At 52.1% G+C, this 18,691-nt stretch overlaps 7 protein-coding genes across 7 annotated transcripts; 3 read left to right on the forward strand and 4 right to left on the reverse strand.

Annotated features, from left to right (window-relative positions):
* Window positions 1-191: 191 nt before the first annotated feature.
* BDW74DRAFT_185392 (amidohydrolase family protein) lies at window positions 192-1,394 on the reverse strand (the record flags this gene model as incomplete). Its single annotated transcript, XM_073731034.1, has 2 exons — window positions 400-1,394; window positions 192-352 (listed from the first exon to the last, which is right to left on the reverse strand). The coding sequence occupies exons 1-2, from the start codon at window positions 1,382-1,384 to the stop codon at window positions 192-194; spliced, it is 1,146 nt and encodes a 381-aa protein (XP_073583541.1). The 5' UTR covers window positions 1,385-1,394.
* A 241-nt stretch (window positions 1,395-1,635) lies between these two features.
* BDW74DRAFT_22180 (isopenicillin N synthase family dioxygenase) lies at window positions 1,636-3,036 on the forward strand. The gene is made up of 2 exons (XM_073732242.1): window positions 1,636-1,920; window positions 1,987-3,036. Exons 1-2 carry the CDS (start codon window positions 1,846-1,848, stop codon window positions 2,962-2,964), a joined length of 1,053 nt encoding a protein of 350 aa, XP_073583542.1. The 5' UTR covers window positions 1,636-1,845; the 3' UTR covers window positions 2,965-3,036.
* Window positions 3,037-4,114, reverse strand: BDW74DRAFT_22183 (SDR family NAD(P)-dependent oxidoreductase). Its single transcript, XM_073732243.1, has 2 exons — window positions 4,020-4,114; window positions 3,037-3,950 (listed from the first exon to the last, which is right to left on the reverse strand). The coding sequence occupies exons 1-2, from the start codon at window positions 4,090-4,092 to the stop codon at window positions 3,109-3,111; spliced, it is 915 nt and encodes a 304-aa protein (XP_073583543.1). The 5' UTR covers window positions 4,093-4,114; the 3' UTR covers window positions 3,037-3,108.
* Window positions 4,115-4,426: 312 nt separating this feature from the next.
* BDW74DRAFT_22187 (uncharacterized protein) lies at window positions 4,427-5,599 on the forward strand. Its single transcript, XM_073732244.1, has one exon. It carries the CDS (start codon window positions 4,492-4,494, stop codon window positions 5,356-5,358), a length of 867 nt encoding a protein of 288 aa, XP_073583544.1. The 5' UTR covers window positions 4,427-4,491; the 3' UTR covers window positions 5,359-5,599.
* Window positions 5,600-8,101: 2,502 nt separating this feature from the next.
* On the reverse strand, window positions 8,102-10,376 carry afeA (adenylate-forming enzyme AfeA). Its single transcript, XM_073724542.1, has 2 exons — window positions 8,995-10,376; window positions 8,102-8,935 (listed from the first exon to the last, which is right to left on the reverse strand). The coding sequence occupies exons 1-2, from the start codon at window positions 10,044-10,046 to the stop codon at window positions 8,548-8,550; spliced, it is 1,440 nt and encodes a 479-aa protein (XP_073583545.1). The 5' UTR covers window positions 10,047-10,376; the 3' UTR covers window positions 8,102-8,547.
* A 2,311-nt stretch (window positions 10,377-12,687) lies between these two features.
* On the forward strand, window positions 12,688-14,554 carry BDW74DRAFT_22200 (integral membrane protein TmpA). Its single transcript, XM_073732245.1, has one exon. The coding sequence runs from the start codon at window positions 12,842-12,844 to the stop codon at window positions 14,300-14,302; it is 1,461 nt and encodes a 486-aa protein (XP_073583546.1). The 5' UTR covers window positions 12,688-12,841; the 3' UTR covers window positions 14,303-14,554.
* A 159-nt stretch (window positions 14,555-14,713) lies between these two features.
* BDW74DRAFT_153567 (alpha-arrestin) lies at window positions 14,714-17,183 on the reverse strand. The gene has a single exon (XM_073724543.1). The coding sequence runs from the start codon at window positions 16,767-16,769 to the stop codon at window positions 15,216-15,218; it is 1,554 nt and encodes a 517-aa protein (XP_073583547.1). The 5' UTR covers window positions 16,770-17,183; the 3' UTR covers window positions 14,714-15,215.
* Window positions 17,184-18,691: the final 1,508 nt, after the last annotated feature.

Here is an 18,691-nt window from a genome sequence, read left to right on the forward strand (position 1 = left end):
CAGAAGGAGAGATTATACCTATGCTGTCAATGTCAAATCTATTTTTAAGGTATCTGTAAGACTTCTTTTGCCCTTATTCCAATGTACCGTCATTAGATTGACTGATAGGCCCATGTGCCGTAAATTGTTTCCATAAAGCACCCTGTTCTCGAATGCTCTTACACGAAGGCTAGTGAGGGCTGCACTCGAATCTATTTCAGGTTCAAGATGCGAGCAGCGTTTCCACCTAGTACATCTGCTACCATGTCAGAGTTCGTATCGAAGGTGGCGTGGATAGCTTTGTAGTTCGTTGTCACACTCGGCCAGTCATTCTCCGCCGAGACCAAAGGAGGGAAGAAGGGATGATCGGTTCCTTAATCCTATCAGTATCGAAATACGAGTCCAATAGAACAAACATACCAAAGAGAAGACGGTCAGAACCAGACGCAGCCATCGCCGCCTCCAATCCAGGCTTGCCGTATACCACCGCATCCAGGTAGATATTCGTCTTAAGCACATCCCACACGCTCCTTTGCGGACCTTGCACATCACCTCCGCCAGAGATAAACTTGCGCTCATGGAGAATACAGCTCTCGATCCGTCCCGCCAGGAAAGGAAGCGTGCCTCCAGAATGAGCCAGGAGAATCTTCAGGCGCGGGAATCGATCAAATACACCAGACAGTAGCATCCTCGTCACCGCAATCGTGGTCTCGAGCGGGAACCCTAATGCCAACGGAAGCACATGTCCATACCGGCCCGTCGCCTCAGATCCACCGAAAGCCTCATCCGGCAGGCCGTAATGCGGATGCAGAAACATCAGCGTCTCCGTCTCCTGCAACGCCTCCCAAACAGGATCAAGCCTCGCATCATCCAGTCCCTTCCCCAACCCTGAAGTCCCCATGATGACTCCGCGAAGATGCGTCAAAGTCTTGAGACGTTTGATCTCAGCAACAACAGGCTCAGCGCTTGGCGCGCTCAATGGCAACGCCCCCATAGCAAACAATGTATACTTCTGGTCAAGCGCCAAGGCGTTTCCCGGGTCAGCGGCCTTGTTCACCTCTGCACAGGTCTTTTCCAGGTCGTCGTTGATTCGTTCCGCCCATAATTGGGCCTCGGCCGGCTCGACAAAGTCCAGCCATGGATTGGCGAGCGAGATCACGCTGCAGTTGATTCCGTGCTGGCGCATAAAGGAGAGCTTCACATTGATGTCCCAGTATGACGAATCAACTGGGCGACCGCGCTGGTCGAGCGGGATGGAGGGGTCATCGTCTGAGGACAGGATGATCAGGCGGGGATCTTGGTTGTTGGAGGGATCATGCACGTAGGGGACTGTTTTGCGGCTTCGCAGCATCTGCATGTATGCTGGCGGGTAGACATGGGTGTGGACGTCGACGATGAGAGGCATGATGATGGCCAATTGTAGTTTAAGGCACGGTGAGAGAAAGAATAAGGAAAGGATTGAGGAATCAAAGAGTGAGGGAGAGAGAAACCGAGATGCATCGCTGCGGGGTATACATGCAGTGCTACCTTTCCTACCCTAGATACTCCGCTGAATACTCCAACCTATCTCCAACTGGCCGTTATCAAATGATAAGGCTATCTTCTCCATCATTTAATCTGCCCACATTCTCCGCGACCGGATAAGTGCATGACTGGGCATCGGATGTTACGATGCATTCCCCGGCGCTGCAGGGTTGATGATATAACTGGTGATCTTCCCCCTCCACACCCTTATCTCTACATATCTACCGGTATCCCCGCAGCCACATCTCGTCCACGGCCCATTCCGATCTCTCTTTCTACCGTCATCTCCAGAATTCTCTCCATCATACATCCCTATCTCTACTAATCTTTTCATTCCAAACCATGGAGGGCAATATGCCAGTCCAGGCCTGTCGCCCCGTCACCGAGACGGTGTCGAAAGACGGTCTGGTCATCCCAGTATGCTATCACATGCCCAGCGATCCTCCCACATCGCAAGATAACTTAGAGAACTAACTACGACAGATCATTGACTTTGCTCCCTTTCTTGAAGGCACCCCAGCCGACAAGCACGCCGTCGCCATGGCCGTGGTCGATGCCTTCAAGAATAGCGGCTTCCTGTACCTCAAAGACCATGGCATTCCACCGTCCGTGACCTCCAAAGTCTTCAAGTCCTCTGCATCATTTTTTGGAAGATCCCAAGACCAGAAGGATACCCTGGGCTGGACGACCCCGCAGGCGAACCGTGGTTATGTCCGCACGGGCCGGGAGAAACTAAGCACGGTCGATCGTGAAACGGACCGTACGATCCCTGATATGAAGGAGACCATGGAGATTGGCCGCGAGGGCGTTGAGGGTCTCCCGAACCGCTGGCCGGATCATCTCGATGATGAGGGGAAGGACTTCAAAGAGACAATGCTCGAGTTTTTTGAGAAGTGCAAGGAGCTGCATACCAAAGTTATGCAGGCGATTGCGTTGGGAATGAGTCTTCCAGTGCACTTTTTTGACGAGTACGTTGACAAGGGCGATAACAACCTGCGTTTGCTACATTACCCCGCTGTGCACAAGGACGTCTTCAAGAAGAATCCCGGGCAAGTTAGGGCTGCGGAACATAGTGATTACGGGTCCATCACGCTTCTGTTCCAGGATCGCCGAGGAGGTCTTCAAGCAAGAAGTCCGGAGGGAACATGGGTTGATGTGACGCCCTTTCCTGATACGGTTGTTATCAACGCCGGTGATTTGCTGGCGAGGTGGTCAAATGATACAATCAAGAGCACGAAGCATAGGGTTATCGAGCCGCCGAAAGCGCATGGCGAGGAGGCCGATGACTCCAATATGTATCCAGAGCGGTACAGTATCGCGTATTTCTGCAACCCTAACATGGATAAGCTCATCGAGGCCATCCCCGGTACCTATGGGGAAGGGGCTGATATCAGCATGGCGAAGTATCCGGGGATAACGTCTGGGGACTACTTAGTCCAGCGCCTCTCTGCAACATACTAACAGTTGAAACTTCTTGTCTTGGTCCTGGCCGTATCTATGCACGTCTACATTAAGCAGTATCTCCTAGAGTCCATAGCGTTCTTGAAAATTAAAGAGTAGTCAATACGTATATCTAGCGTTGCCTATGTATGGAAATATCTCCGTTTAATATGAAGACTGCAAAACACTCAACCGTCCGCCATCAGTCACTGTGATATTTCCGTTCAAATAACCCCCAGAAGCGCCCGCCATCCAAAGCACCAACCCTGCGATATCTTCCTCACCTCCAGCCCTCGTAATTGGGATCTTGTCCGGCTTGAACGATCCGTCCGAAACACCCTTGTTTCCCTCCTCGAAGTTCGGCCCCGCCGACATCTCAGACCAATACAGTCCCGGCGCAATCCCATTAACACGAATCTGGTACTCCGTCAAACTGGTCGAGAGCGCCTTAACCAGATGATTTACAGCTCCCTTGCTGAGATTGTACGCAAAGTCAAGCGGGACCCGCCGCGAGTACCCAGCAATACTCGAGGTCATGATGATCTGCGCCAGCGGCGACGAGAGCTTATTCTTCTCCGGAGCAGCACGACGCTTATTCGCCGCATCCAGCAGTGGGAGAAACGCAATGGCCGTGTAGTATGCGCCAGTGGTGTTGACCTCAAAGACCTTGGTGAAATCCGCCATGGGGATGTTCCAGAGGTAATCCTTGAGTTCGGAGATGGGGAGGAGAGACCCATCGTCCTTGCGCTTGATGATGGCGGGTGGGCCGAGAATGCCGGAGTTGACGATCAGGAGATCCACGTGCCCTGTCTGTGAGGCGATTGTGTCGTAGGCTGATTGCAGGGATTCCTGGGAGGTTACGTCGCCTTGGACAGGGATTATGCTGTCTTTGGCGCTGGCTGGCGCGAGGGAAACGGTTTCCTTCAAGGCGTCTTTTCGACGGCCGATGATGAAGATCTTGGATGCACCGTTTGTGGCGAGCGTCAGGGCCATTGTGCGGCCGAGGCCTGGGGTGTTGCTTGTTAGTTATCTATCTATCTTTGTAGATGGAGCGGGGGTGGGGGAGGGGAGTATACCGCTTCCTCCGCCGGTTATAACGGCGACGAGGCCTTTGACGTTGTATAGGTTGGAGGCGTCTAGATGCGACATGTTGACGGTCTTGCGGTTTCTGATGGTATAAAGGATTGGGGAGGGGGACAAAGGGGATTTGGAGTTCTTTATACTCCGAGTTGCGGTGGGGTAACGTAGGCAATGTCATCATCACGACGACGAGTGGCTCCATCCTATCTTGTATTCCGGAGTATCCGGATCAGATAACCGTTACTGTCATTGTCCATCATGTTGCATTTGACAATGCATTATCTTGCATGGCGCACTCCATACCCTCAGGTACAATGGGAGGCCTGAACTATAAGGCTTGGATAACTCCGCTTATGTCCGACCTGACTTCTGGCCGATTCTCTTCTCTAACTCGAGCCATCACATCTTCCTTCAACCACGTCAAATCACACACCTCATCCTAGCCACCCCTTGACCAGCTGTATCACGATGGATCTCGCTCGAAACCGAAAACAGCGACGAGCTGCGGCCTCTGCTTCGCGAACAGACTCTTTCGATCCGTCCTCAATTCCACTCGCTCGTCCTCCGTCGAACGATCCCGCGAAAGACCAGAAGAACGGAAGAACGTTGGTAGATTTGATTGCGGAGAAACAGGGCGAACTCGAAGGGAAAATTGGCCCTCAAGGATCGAAGAAGGGACTTGAGGCGAAATACGTGACTATCGACCCCAACACCGGCGAGATTTCTCCTTTCAATGAGGCCAGTCACGCGAGCGCTGGAAATAGGTACGAAGGTCAACCTCAGGAAGAAAATGCAACAAATGAGGAGACAGAAGATGCCGAACCTATCCCACCTCTTGTTGACACCATTTTGCTTTCGTTTCCCTTGACCGTCTTACATTTGACCCTGGGCTATCTTGCCGCTCACCAGTACGCGCAAAGCATCAATCTAAACGCTCTATTCCGCAGTTCTGGCTTTGTCGCATTCCCTATGCTGACACTTCTCATCCACCTTGCACACGGCCACATTGTTAGTTTCCGCCGAGGTCAGGGCGAACCTGAAGCCATATCGCTTTTCCCATGGCATCCAGAGAAACTCTCGTTTTCGTTTCTGCGCAAGCTACTCTTTCCGCCTTCTGTGAAGACGCTCGTATTTCTTCCGAGCGCTGTGTTACTGGGAGGCAAACTGATGGCCATGACGAACGAGGAGTCATACTACGCTGTTATGAAGCAAGCGCCAGCTATTGGAACACTGTGGGTGTGGTGTATACTGGAGATTTCAGTGGGAGCGGCTGTTCTTGGGGCATTGGTACCTCTGGTGTGGGGTATCTGGTGGAAAGGGCATGGCATCATCTAGGTCTCAGAATCTGAAATCACGAACACAGCGGCATGCGCGATCAGAACTTTGGATGGTTCAACTTCAATGAATTGCCATCAGGCGGCTGTCAGCTTGCTACCTATGAACGATACCCCCGGCTTCTCTCCTAGTTTACTTCTACGCATCGGGCAACCCAGAACACAAGAGACTACAATAACTCACCACAAGGTCTATCCCATGCAATTCTCCGCTCTCGAAGCCCTACCTGAAGGCACCGCCAATTGATCAGGATACGCGCCCCACATCAGTTCCGGTCATGTTGACTAGGCCCTGCGTGTTTGGGTGCACTTTCTCAGTTTGGACTTTGAAAGAGAAGTGCAAACCTGCGCGTTAACGCAACCTCACTCCCCAGCCTTGAGAACTCGTCCACACTTTCATCAACGCAAGGCTACTCCGTATCGTGTCTACTAGGCCTACGTTAGCCCTTTGCGTCTCTTGACCATGGTACCCCGCAGCAAGTGATGAGACTTGAAAGCATGCATGAACCATCTGCACTTGATCAATCACCGGCTTCGTGGTGGTTATCGCCATCTCTTGGCCTCCGTGCTGTGCTCAACGTGCAGCGCCTTGATCTAGATCATGCAGCATACCAATTGAAGATGATTTTCGGGGTTCATCTCCAAGGAATTTCAGAATCCTCCACAATATCCTGCGATATTGCGATAATGACTCAAAAACCTTGATTCTCTTGGTGCTACGACAGCGTCAAGGATGATTGCCAAGACTCGCGGTGGCCGGTAGTCAAGATCGACTGGATGCTATGGTGAAGCGAATGCCTGCATCATGCAACTTGCCGGACAAGGAACCCTTTATCCTTGAAACTTGTTCGGGCTAACCAGGTTCAGTAATCTATCAACAACCCCAAGGTCCAATTGTACGGAGTATAACGGGGGATTACGAGCTATTCTACAAACCGTTATAGCTGCTGGTTGGGCAATCTAGCTTGGCGCCCACGTCACACGGCGTACCTACCTACAACTACCGATGCAGTTGCGGACCGTCATTAACTAGCTGGTTGATTCAAATGAAATCTTTTCTTGTCTACCATTGAGTCCACAAGCTTGTTGCAACGCTTTGGCCATCCGACTATTGACTAAATGACTTTGCCATCACCGACCATATACTTGGCCGATCTTCGAGATTCGGGGACTGTTGTAGTAGGATAGAGCTCCGCCGACTATGGGAGTCTCCATATCCTAGTCTGCCTCCTCCGCCGATCTTGGTTCTGATCCCCATCCCGATCAGGAGCGGAATGTCAGCTGGCGTCAAAACTAGATGGCTCTTCATTTTCTCAACAGGGTAGAGCTACCCGTCAATCAAAAGCGCTCAACAAATCATACAAAACCCCCAACCCCGCGATATCCCGGTAAACATATCTGCGGTCCAAGGTCCAAGCAGTGTCAAGTGAAATGCCGAATGTGGAGTACTTCTCAGACACTCGATCCGACTATTAATTCGAGTACCAAGCATCCGCCAATCACGAATCAGCATTGCACCGGACGAAACACCACGACTATGTCCGTCCAGCCCCGAAGCAAGAACTGACTTGACACTCAACAAGGCAAGTTGACGACACGAGGACATAGTAACTTCGGTTCAGTTCGGCTGATCGCCATCATGACGGCTGCCAGGCGTCTGGAGTGCTCCGTACGGAGTACCTTTGCACGGACCGCACCTTTCTGCTAGTTTGTGGAGCGGCCCCAGCTCACCCCATACTTAGTTTCCAAGTTCGAGTCCCCAACAAATACAATATCGGCCATGCTTGTCAAACCGTTTCCACGGTGTGCTTACCCTCCGGCAGACGGTGAGAGTCATAGGAGGTTAGACTAGACCACAGACTCTATCCACGGAGGATAGGAAGTTTTGGATGTATCTATCATGTCCCGTCGCACTGGCACTGCTGATCATGCATTGCTTTTTCCTGACGCCCCAGTGATGGTGGCAACTAACAACTGGTGAGCCATGCACCAGGCTCCCAAGCAAGAGCTCCGCCCTGCACTCTGTGCGCAGAAAGTACGTGAACGCGCTTACCATGCTTACATCCATGGATCGGAGTATGCTTAAGACGCTGCATGCAAGGCAGATCACTACATGATGCCCTGTCCTACCGTACCATGCTGATCCATCCCTCCGGCTCCGGTGCCGGTACCAGGATCAGGCTTTTACGTAAGGTCGATCGAGCATCCAGAACGTCCAGAGAACGATCACCAAGACATCTCTGTACGCCGTCCATCGGTCCCAACAATCTCTGTGCAACGTCGTACACACAAAGTACAGTTCCAACTCCCAGTTCCATAGATACTCCGCGTGCAAGCCCAGGGTGTCGAACCCCTGCAAGCCGCCAAGCACTAGCAGCCCAGGCTCTAATAGTGGCGTCACTGGGCTTGGACGTGCATGCTCACCGTAATCTGCAGGATATTAGGTTTCTTTCAGACTTCGGCACTTAACGCCGAACCGGCATTTGGGGTGTGCTTGTTCCGGAGGGAATGTGCATGCCTGGGTGCCCCGTAGATTCGGGATCTGCATGCAAACATCTACGTGGTGCCAGTGACATGTACATGGGACCAGCTTGGGGCAGATTAGGTTGTACGAAGGAACGAGGCTTGTCAAGCGCATGACTCGATCTACCGAGTCGAGCTTGTTGTATGCAAGAACGGGCTGGTACATGAGTTAGCGCGTCTATATCCATTAGGTCGGCCTTGAGAAGTAATATGGATGAATGTGGAATCATAACAATTTGGGTATTCTAGATGGTATCAAGCGAGCGTGAATCCAAGAACTGTAAGCCATCACCATGCAATGCAATACGATGCAATCCACCAGAACGAGAGGGGTAATTGGGAGCGAACAAGCAAAAAGCACAATCAAAACCAATCGCAAAAAGCAAAACGCAGATCGTCTCGATTCGCGAGGAATGAGGCATGTTCCCGAAAATAATTAATCCCAGCATCCAATCACCAAGCAACGCCAGCAGTGACACGAGAAAAACAAAAGTGATCAGCAGTCAGAAAAAAAAAACAAACCAAAACCCCGGCAGTAGTCAAGAACTAGAGTGCGCCATGCATATTGCTAAGGAACGAATGGAGTCAACTCCCAAATAAGTCGACTCAGTGCAAATGTAGTTGTGGTCGTAACTTCATACTGAAAATGACGAAAACCAGCGTCAGATCAAACTGCAATACGCCCTCCATGCATAATTCCCACACTCTGCAGGCTCGCACCGCGAAACCGTGCGAGCAAGGAACTGACAATCTCCCGGTACGTGTTCATCTGGGTGAGCTTGAAGCGCTGGATCTTTCCGCTTGCGGTACGTGGAATCTCCTCGACAAAGACGATGCCCCCATCAAGGGCTTTGTAGGAAGCCAATTGGCGACGGCAAAAGAGGTAGACTTCCTCCGAAGTCAGGCGCGTTCCAGATAGGGTCTTGGATCGGACGACAAAGGCGCGAGGAACTTCTGTGCTACCGTCCTTAGAGGTTACGCCTGTTACGGCGGCATCTTCGATTCCGGGATGTTTGAGAAGAATTGACTCCAGTTCTGCAGGGGCGACTTGCCATCTAAGATGCTGTTTGTTAGCTTGCGTACATTTGAGTAGGGCTTTAGAAGAGGTACTCACCCTCGGACTTTGATGAGCTCCTTGGTTCGGCCAACGATGTAGTAGAGCCCACTGTTGACGTATGCCACGTCTCCAGTGCGGAACCAGCCCTGGGAATCTTTGGCGTCGTCTCGCCCCCGGTAGCACGTAAGCAAGCCCGCACCCCGCACGTACAGCTCTCCGGGCTTGTTGTCGCCTGCAACCAGGTTCCCATCGGCGCCGACAAGGCGAATTTCATATCCCGGTTGAAGACTGCCAATACTGGCGGCATTTCCGAGCTCGCCGTAGCGGTTTTGGAAAACGACCCCTACCTCGGTCATGCCCCAAAGCTGAGAGGCATAGGCATCGAGCGGTAAGTATTCGCGAAACTGCTGCATTGACGCTCCATCAATTGGCGCGCCAGCAACGCCAACATAGCGTAGGGAACCGAAATAATCGGCAACTGGTAATGTGCAGCGGTTGAAGGCATGAATCATGGCGGGCACCATGTACGTCTCCGTAATCTGGTACTGATACACAGCCGCGACGAATTTGCTGATGTCGAAACGGGACAAAACATACAGCGGCTGGCCATAGCGGACCGGGAAAATGTGCGTCCACAGAGCACCGAAAAGGTGAAACATGGGGAGCGACATCAACCGGCTGACCGCATAAGGCACATCGTACGAGATTGTGAGATGCTGGCACGCAATCGCGTGGTGAGACAAGATCGCAGCTTTTGGTAGTCCTCCGGTGCCGCTTGTAGAGAACATCGCTGCCGGCGTTGATTTTGCAATCGTCTCATCATTAAACGTAATCCAGTCATTCTCACCGTAGCCGAGGAGGTGCGCAAAATTCAGATAGCTCTCGGCGCCACTGTCGAGGTACGGAGCTGCTCCAGATCCGAGTAGCTGCGCGATGTGTTCTGTGGCGAAATCATCCAGTAGGCAGACCTGGCTGGGGAGCATGCCCTTGCTTGTGGAGACATTGAGGACCGCCGGAAGCGCTTCGCGGTTCGTAATGATTAGCTTGGGCTCAGCTAGCGTGACAAGGTGCTCTAGTTCCTGCGGCTGGCTGCGTGCATTAGATCCCATGAACACGCCGCCGGCGCCGATTACGCTGAAGAACAGTGCGGGGTATATGATCTGCGCCGGGCGAAAAATCGTCAGCTATCAGCATACTGGAAGAGGAAGGAGAGCAAGCTGGAAAAACAGAAAGTCGACGCGAAGGAACCTCGGAATTGCGGTCGGACGGCGAGGCATTTGTTTCTGGTAAACATCGCGGAGGACTTGCGATGCTGAGTTTAGTTCAACTTACACTGTTGCCCATGTGGACCAGCACACAATCGCCCCTCTGCACATGGTGGGCTTTCAATCCGGCAATAAGGGTCCGCACGAGGGTTTTGAATTGTCGAGCACTGAAAGAGCGCGAGGAATCCTCTGCATCGATGAACAATGGCCTTTCTTCGTCGTAGGGCACAGGGCCGCGGAAGCAGAAGGTCAACAAGTCGGTGTATACCTGCTCATTGACATTGTTGCCGTATTGGGGTCGCGCTAAGGACGACTCCCCAAGACCCATTCTCATGAGTTCGTCGAGTTATTAGTCAAGGCTAGGTGTCGGCTAGGTAGAAGGAGCTTGTAATGGTAATATTTAGGGCTTGGAGGACAAAATAGAGGAAGAGCGTCGAAGGAGGAAAAAAACTGCTCGTCGAGCGAAGGGATTCCCGGGGTGATAAATAGTTTGCATTCTGCAGCTTTAGAAATCATTTCATCCTATAGATAAGGCCCTTGGTGGGAGGGAATTCCAGTTTCCTGGGGTTCTGATTTGGAATTTCGCATCCCGTAATTTGCTTTGGCGCGCGTCGCAGGCCCTCATTCGCCGACTTGTACTGCGTACACAAATTACGGAGCATACGCCGTGAGTCGTAAGGCGTAGGCAGCTCGACAGTCGAAGGACTCGAAACAAATCCGCTCAGACCAAGCCCAATATCGCCACTAAGATTGGGTTGCTGATCCTGGTCTTGGTCCACAGGCGAGGCTTGCGTCTAATCGCCAAATCGCAGCCGGTGACCGCTTCGATTCCGATCACGGTGGTGGAGTCGCGAACAGGACTAAAATGCTAGACCAGCGAACACTGCGAACATGTTCCACTTTTTCCCCAGCCATGCTGGCGTCGCTCCAATCTCGATTCGAGCAGGGAATATCCAACGCTTTGGGCAGAGGGTGCTTCGACCGATGCATCGGGATCGCCCCATTGGTTCGCTTCTTCTGGCTCAGATCAACTTCCTTCAGTAGTCTCTCCTCCACTTCCTTCGTGAACGAGCTGATAGAGCTGAAATTGACAAGTGACACATTCAATAGTCGCTCAGCTCAGCACCGGGGAAAGATCTGTCCCGAGAATGACAGGCAATAGAGCGAAATGTTAATCGATCAGATTCAAGACTCAACGCCGCCCTGTAAAGTCGATCGCCCGTCTGCACCTGCCCAATCCATAACAATGCACATGCACTCCTTCCCGGCGTTGGGGCGCCTGCCAGGGCCCAAGGCCTTGCGCACCTGCGCTTGGCTTGGTCGTTCCCAGGAAACGACGCACGCGGCGTAAATCGGTGCAGTTTGCTGGAGCTTCGGCTTGTCGCAGGACCCCGCCCGCGCAAAAGTCAACAAGGATCAAGCGGCCCAGCAGGTGACAATTGCATTGATCTGCAGCTGATCAAGAGCACGTCGACGCCATCCATCTGGCTGACATCCACTCCACTAACCTAGTTTATCAGGATACCAAGTCCAGACAGTCGGTTTCGCCCGCGTCCTGCCAATTACAGCCTCTGTTGAGGCCAAAAAAGTCGGTTTTGTGGGCTCCGTGAGTCCGGAGAGACAGCTGATTTGTTTACTCCGTGAATCCATACGCCAGCAGCCAGCAGCCAGCAGAAAATGTAACTCAACTCCACGATTTTTGGGTCCCTCGGTTCTCTCGACGATTCCTGTCTTCACGAGCTCATGCTGCTAGCTGGAGTTCGGAGTACCCGATCGATTGTCTGCTTTCGACGGTGTCCTTTGTGGGGCGATACGGACGAACGCCGTGAGCTTGTGGCGAACGCCTTGGTTTCTCGTGCTGTCGGCCTGTCGCTTCTATCGCCGTCGATCTCTCCCGCTGACTGAGTTGCTGCCAGCCTGCCGCATGAACCGGTCGAAAGGCCATCTCGTCTCCTCAACTTGGCCCACGTCCTTACTCCATACGCGCAGATAGTACCAGACAACGAAGCGGGTCGCGACTATTTCCTTCTTTGCCGTCGATTAGCTTCACAGCATTCCGTATCTGGAGAAAGAACAGTGGAAGCCAGAAGTAGTGTATATTGTGCGATTTGTGTGTTGGATGTTCATTGGCAGACATGTTTAAAGTCAAACCCAACAGAGCGCGGGTAAGGTTCCGTGGGATAGTGCCATGCAAACACACACACACCGGAGTTCGAAAACTTGGAGTCTGCGGCGACCCTGATGGTCTAACCTCGGAATCAAACTCGAAATTTGCTTTTTTTTGTCTTGCCTTTTTGGGCGGGACGACTGAGAGAGATAAGGACGGTGTCATGGTGGACCGTCTAATGTGGACCCCGAGTTGCTGAGAAGAACGATGGTCCTAGGGCACGGCTGAAAAGTCCGACGCAGGTCAACCCTCTGGGAAATGTCTCGTCACTGATTCAGACGGCGTTATGCATTCAAAAGACACATGCGCCCTGCAAGGAGGAATCCCAATGGTTGGCTCGGTTCTGTATTCCAGTGTATGAGTGCAAGCCACCATCGCTGCTCTATACACTTACTTCAATCTCACCCCACTGCTATACTATACAACTTTCATAACCCTGTGAAGTATAACTCTCTCACACCAATTGAGCATCATGTCTCAAACAGAGGAGGTCATCGTGACCAGGCCTCCAACAGCAGTATGCGTTCCAGAGAGTCCAAGCGAAGCCAGCTTCGTCAACATCGAAAAGTGCATCATCAAAGATGTCTCAGAGTTGATGTTACCAGATGAGGCCTCTTTCGACCTTGAGGCACAAAGCACAACAAGGAAGCTGATTGCTCCGATCCGGTATACAATCCTCAACATCTACCGGCGGCTTTTCACACTCGTGTTTCTCGCCAACATTGGAGTCTTCATCTATGTGATGGTTGCGGACCGAAAACTGCTGGCCCTGGTCAATGCTGCAGCAGCGAACCTGCTCGCATGCGGTCTCGCAAGACAGCCTCTGGTCGTCAACACCATTTTCGTCACGGTATGCTCAATACCTAGGTCCGCTCCACTGTGGCTCCGCCGAATCTGCTCGAAGGTGTACCATTACGGAGGCGTCCATAGCGGATGCGGAGTCGCATCGCTCATCTGGTACCTGGGCTTCCTCGGCGAGTTCTCTCGACAATACTGGTCCGGTGGATCATCCCCATTTTCTGCGGTGCCAATCGTTCTGGCGTATATCATTCTAGTCCTGCTGCTCGCAATCATCATCGTCGCCTATCCGGGCTTCCGATTCAAGCGGCACGACTATTTCGAGCTCACGCACCGCTTCTCCGGCTGGCTCGTCGTAGCTATCTTCGTCATCCTCCTAATGGTCTTCGTCGACGAAGCCTCCGCCGCCGAAGGCAAATCGATGGGCCGCTTCCTCACTGAACTCCCAGCGTTTTGGTTCCTCATGCTCGTTGTCGTGGCCATAGTTCACCCATGGCTCCTCCTCCGCAAAGTCAAGATCACCCCAGAATACCTCTCCCCGCACGCCGTACGGCTCCACTTCGACCACACCACAACCACCTTTGGGAAAGGCATCCAGCTCTCCAAACACCCGCTGCAAGACTGGCACGGCTTCGCTACTTTCCCGGACGTCGACAGAGACGGCAAATCCTTCTCTGCTCTGATCTCAAAAGCCGGCGACTGGACCGCTGCCACAATCAAAGACCAACCAACGCATCTCTGGAAACGCGGTGTGCTCATCTACGGCTTCGCATACGCAATGCGTGTGTACAAGCGTGTTGTCGTCGTTACAACAGGTTCCGGCATTGGCCCCTGTCTATCCTTCCTAGGAGACGAAAATCGGCCCTCTTTGCGTGTCATCTGGCAAACGCGAGCGCCCAAACGAACTTACGGCAAAGAGGTTCTCAACCTGGTGGGACGCATGGATCCGAACCCGGTTATCATTGACACAAATTCTTCCGGTCGTCTTGATATGGTGCCTCTTATTCGACAAATTGCGCGCGAGCATGACGCCGAGGCGATTTGCGTCATCAGTAACCCGTTTGTCACGAAAAAGGTCGTGTACGAGCTCGAGTCGATGGGGATCCCAGCGTACGGTCCGATTTTCGATTCATGATTTTGCGATGTATATCTTGTAATGAGTTTCGATGGATAACTTGGGAATGATTATGATGGTTATGATGAATTCTGATGATTCATATTGTGTTAATTGTGATGGAAAAAGTGTTCGCTTTCGAAGGTGGCTAATGCGTTGGGTTGCAGCGTGGAATGAGGGGTCCCGGACGACTCTGTTATAGTGAGAGCATAGAAAAGATGTCACCTAGCATATCTATTAATTAAGGAAACCCAAGCCAACTTTTACTTTCGAGTCACTGCGACGAAAGTTCTTCAGGGCGCTCGTATCTAGTCGACGCATTAGGTAGTTTTGTGCGCTGTGGCCTGTCAGGTTGCATCATGGACTGTGCTCAGTCTCGGCTGCAGATGCGTGCATGCTCTGACCAACGGCATCCCTTGCTACAGTGACTGGGGAACAATGGCGCGGCACTACTCTGGATCTACTCAGAAATAAGGTCCGAACCTTGCCTAACAGGTACAGTAAAGTTACTTATCTGTAAAAGAACGAAGATTTGTACACAATTGAAGGATATTATTATTTGAGAGGGGGTACAATGCAAGTATATCATGATTCGTCATTGACACCTTGAGCAGGGTCAAGTGAACAGGAGAAAGAATGACAAGGAGAGTGAGGTATAGTATGATGGGTATCATGCAAAATAGTTTATCCACCCAATGCAGATATAAGAGACCTTAGAACGCCAAAGAAATCGACCTGAGTAGTCAAGGCAGTGCAGAACTTTTGGTGTCGTTGTGAGCGATATTAGTGTGCTGGTTGTTGTATGGCACCGAGTAGTTTGAGGAGAAGAGAATATGAGCGAGGGCGTTTTGTTTTCCTTTTGGTCATCGCGTTCGTAACTTTCGTAAGTTCATATACCGAAGAACGGTGGTTATTAAGTACTGTAGATTGGTGTTCAAGATGTATGAGAATCTGCGGATGGGGCTCTGTTCCGACTTTCGAACTCTGCAGGCCCGGTGGTCAAATCATTGGTCGTAAGTCGGCTTCGCCCGCGACAGGAAGAATTGGTAGAGGAGCTATCGAGTCGAAGAGAGTCCATACGCTCCAGTTCCTCGTACTCCGGGGACGGCAGTGGGGATCCGTGATAATCCTCCATAATGCTGCTGCCGTTCAACATGGTGTATCCGGGAGGGCTGGCAGGAACGTCCTCGTAAACTGGCGGCATTTCCTCATCCCAGCTGATACCGAGCCCGCTTCTCTCGGTAACGTGTAGGTTGAACTGCATGCGAAGAACGCGAGCTGCTCCGGTGGGGGTGATGAGTCGAGTGTTGCGGTTCGGGCAGAACTCTTCAGCAACGATCAATTCGATGACCAGGTTGTGCTTCGTCTCCAGTCCACCAGGGGCCTCGAGATCGCACACAGGGTTGGCGGTAGGGTTAATGTTAGCTTCGAATTCCATGCTAATTTCGCCTCCAGCGGTATCAAAGTCCGTCTTCCAGCCATCTTTCTCCTCGTTGTGTCCGATGATGCGAGTCTCCTGATGCAGAACGCCCTTTCCTTCACCGCCAATCTTGTGCGTGTGCTTGGGGCAAGCAGTCGAGACAATCTTCTGGTGTTCTTCAATCCGCCACATCATTTTGCGCAACCGCCAGCGGGTCTGGGTCTCGTCGCCCTTATCCAGGACACCGCTCAAGGTCATCTGAACGGGGAAGGTGCCGATGGGGTGAACGACAGACGGGAGGACGATGCGGCCGGTCAGATTGGTAGGAGGGAAAATTCGGATGGAGGACTTGTCGTTTCCTGGAAGAATAGCGCGTCTGATGTGTAAAGGCATTTTGAAGTTGTAGTCGTCGCCATTGATGTTGTGTCCATGCGCCTGGAGAATGTATTCGACCTGTCCCAGAGAGCTGTTGCACGAGGCTGGCAGATTGCCTGGGAACAGGTAGCTAAAGGGGAAGTCGTGATCACCGCTCCTCAACTGAAGAGGTTCGGTTAGAAAGTTCCAGTTTGTCAGTTCCTCGGTCTTTGAGGCGCAGTTTGGGCAATCCCTCGAAACAGGCTTCTTGGTCGTCTTCTTGATCATCAAGCGCATATCAAACTTGTCGAGGGTGACCATGCCCGTCACTTCAGGCACGGTTATTCTGAGACGACCGGAGAACAGGGCACCGGTGGAGTTGGCTGGTGTTCCGTAGCAGACGAGGGGCGGAGACTCCACGATGACATCGAGTTTAGCAGATGCTGCAGCGTCTTCATGGCTGCCACGCTCCTTTGAGCGGGCGTGCTTGCGATGCTTTTCCTTATGGTGATCCCGGTAAGTGTGAATAAAGTGGTCCATTGAGAAGGAAAGACGTCGCTCCGGTGAGTGCGGCCTATCGCTATGCGAGTGCTTGAGAGGAGCTGCGTGAGACACCTCGTTTACGGACGAGGACGAGGAAGAGTTGGAGTGAGGGAAGATCGAGTGGTGAGAGAGGGAGGGGCGAACAAGGCTGGAAAGAAGACGGCCTGGCATTGTGAAGTCTTGAACCGGCAGCGGCTGAAAGACAGGATAGAGAATAGTGAGAACAGATTGGGCCTCGAGGTCTATAGAAGCTCCTTGCGTGTAGGCTAAACAGCCAAGGCAGGTAGATCGATACTATCTGAGCAGTTCAGGACTCAATGCAGTGCTGGTCGAGTTGTGAGATGTAGGAGGCAGTTGCACGCATAATCCCTTGGTGAGGCTGGAGCTAGGAGTAGTTGCTATGGCAGGCGCGGGGTGTATAGAGCCGTCAGGTCAGGCGGAGTATGCGATGGATTGCAGGAAGGAAGCAGAGAAAAGGAATTTGGATGAACCAGAAAGCGGGCGAGGCGCTGCCTTTGAATGAGTTTGCGATTCGTCTACTGACTCTGCCCGACTAGTTTGACTACAACTGAAATTTTCTCAGCCATGGTTTTCTCGTTGGTTCCCACATGTAACAGGGACAAATTTTTCCTGGTCTGGCCACCTTGAAGCGGACAATAAAAGCACTCGCCGGTGGGGCTGCCTGGAAGAAAGACATCATAGTGGGCCCTTACTTACCGCGTATGTTCCGTACGTGACATGACAGTGCCTGATGATTCTCCGAGGAGTTTCTAGAGATCTCGACACTCTCTACAGTTCTACGCCCGACGCTCAGAATGCTCAGAGAATTATCATCTCAGATCATTGCTCTCTTTCTGCTCGCAAAAGTTGACCTTCGGACCTGGCTGTATATCCATGGCTCTCTAAAGTTAATTCTTCACAAGCTACGCGCACACGTACACCTACACCGTACATCCAGTTTGAAGCAGTACCTTGGAGACGCCAAAGCTAATTCTGACTCTGAGGTGTCAAGCAGTGCATGTTCACAGAAAGCGCATTCATGATCCAGCAGTCCAAGGCCGTGCGCAGCGAGCCGATGAGCCGGTGACTCACAACCTAGCTTCCATGGGCTTGGAGTATACCCGGAGGAGCTCCTTTAGCGACCTCGGGATCCCCAAAGGCACCAACATCGCATTGCGTGCGTGATCGTCAATGTCGGCTACAATATTGCAAGTACGCGCAACACCGTGCTTGAGGTTTGATCTCGATGAGCCTGACAAATGTGACTTGGGGTGAGTTTGTGCTGATGATCATCAATGGTGTCATATGTTTGCAATACTGATTCATCCACTAAGCGTGGCGCCGGCGTTTTAGTCCCAATCGGAAACTCCTGCTTGGTGCGATTGGATCATTTCTATACAAACTTTCGATCTCAATGACACAAGACAAGATCATTCTGAATTGTTTCGAAGCATCTCTCACGCTGCCGCGGACGAATGGCTCCAACTACCTGCCTCGAGTGAGTGTCTACATACTCCGTAGACGATCATCGATGGGATCCAGATCTTGCTGATGGAGCAGTGGCTGTCTGCGCATGACCACGCCCTTTGACCTGCTGTTCCTGTGATCACCTTGCCGTCGATCCGTCGTTAGCCATCACGTGGGCGGAGTCTAGTCCCTGAACAATGCCCTGCCTTATACCGTCACATACCATACGATACGCCGCCGAGGCCGCGCTAGTCGGAGATCCTTCACGAGAGAGTCAAAGCCAGGAGGGGCAAGAGCTTTACATTTTTCGGCGCCGCAACATCACGCTATACGGTTATAGTCGTCTAAAAATCCTCGGACCCACAGACAAGGAGAAAGCGGATAATGTTGCAATTGTCAGGAAGAAATTTCCACAAGGTCGCTGTCTCGAATTTCGGCTCCCTTCCAAGTTCCAAGGAACTCGGACGGACTCACGTTGCTCAGGCTCATGAGGGTGGTGTCCCAATCTCCTCCAAACTTCCTTGTTTGGCTAAGCCTTGTCAAGAGACACCCTTCGATTGATGGTGCTCATGCATAGTCGACGCCATCTCCCCCGCAATAGGCGGTTCCAGCATGCGGGGTGTTGG

This window comes from Aspergillus multicolor (genome assembly GCF_047715735.1).
Source record: "Aspergillus multicolor strain CBS 133.54 unplaced genomic scaffold BDW74scaffold_13, whole genome shotgun sequence".
Classification (NCBI taxonomy): Eukaryota; Fungi; Ascomycota; class Eurotiomycetes; order Eurotiales; family Aspergillaceae; genus Aspergillus; species Aspergillus multicolor.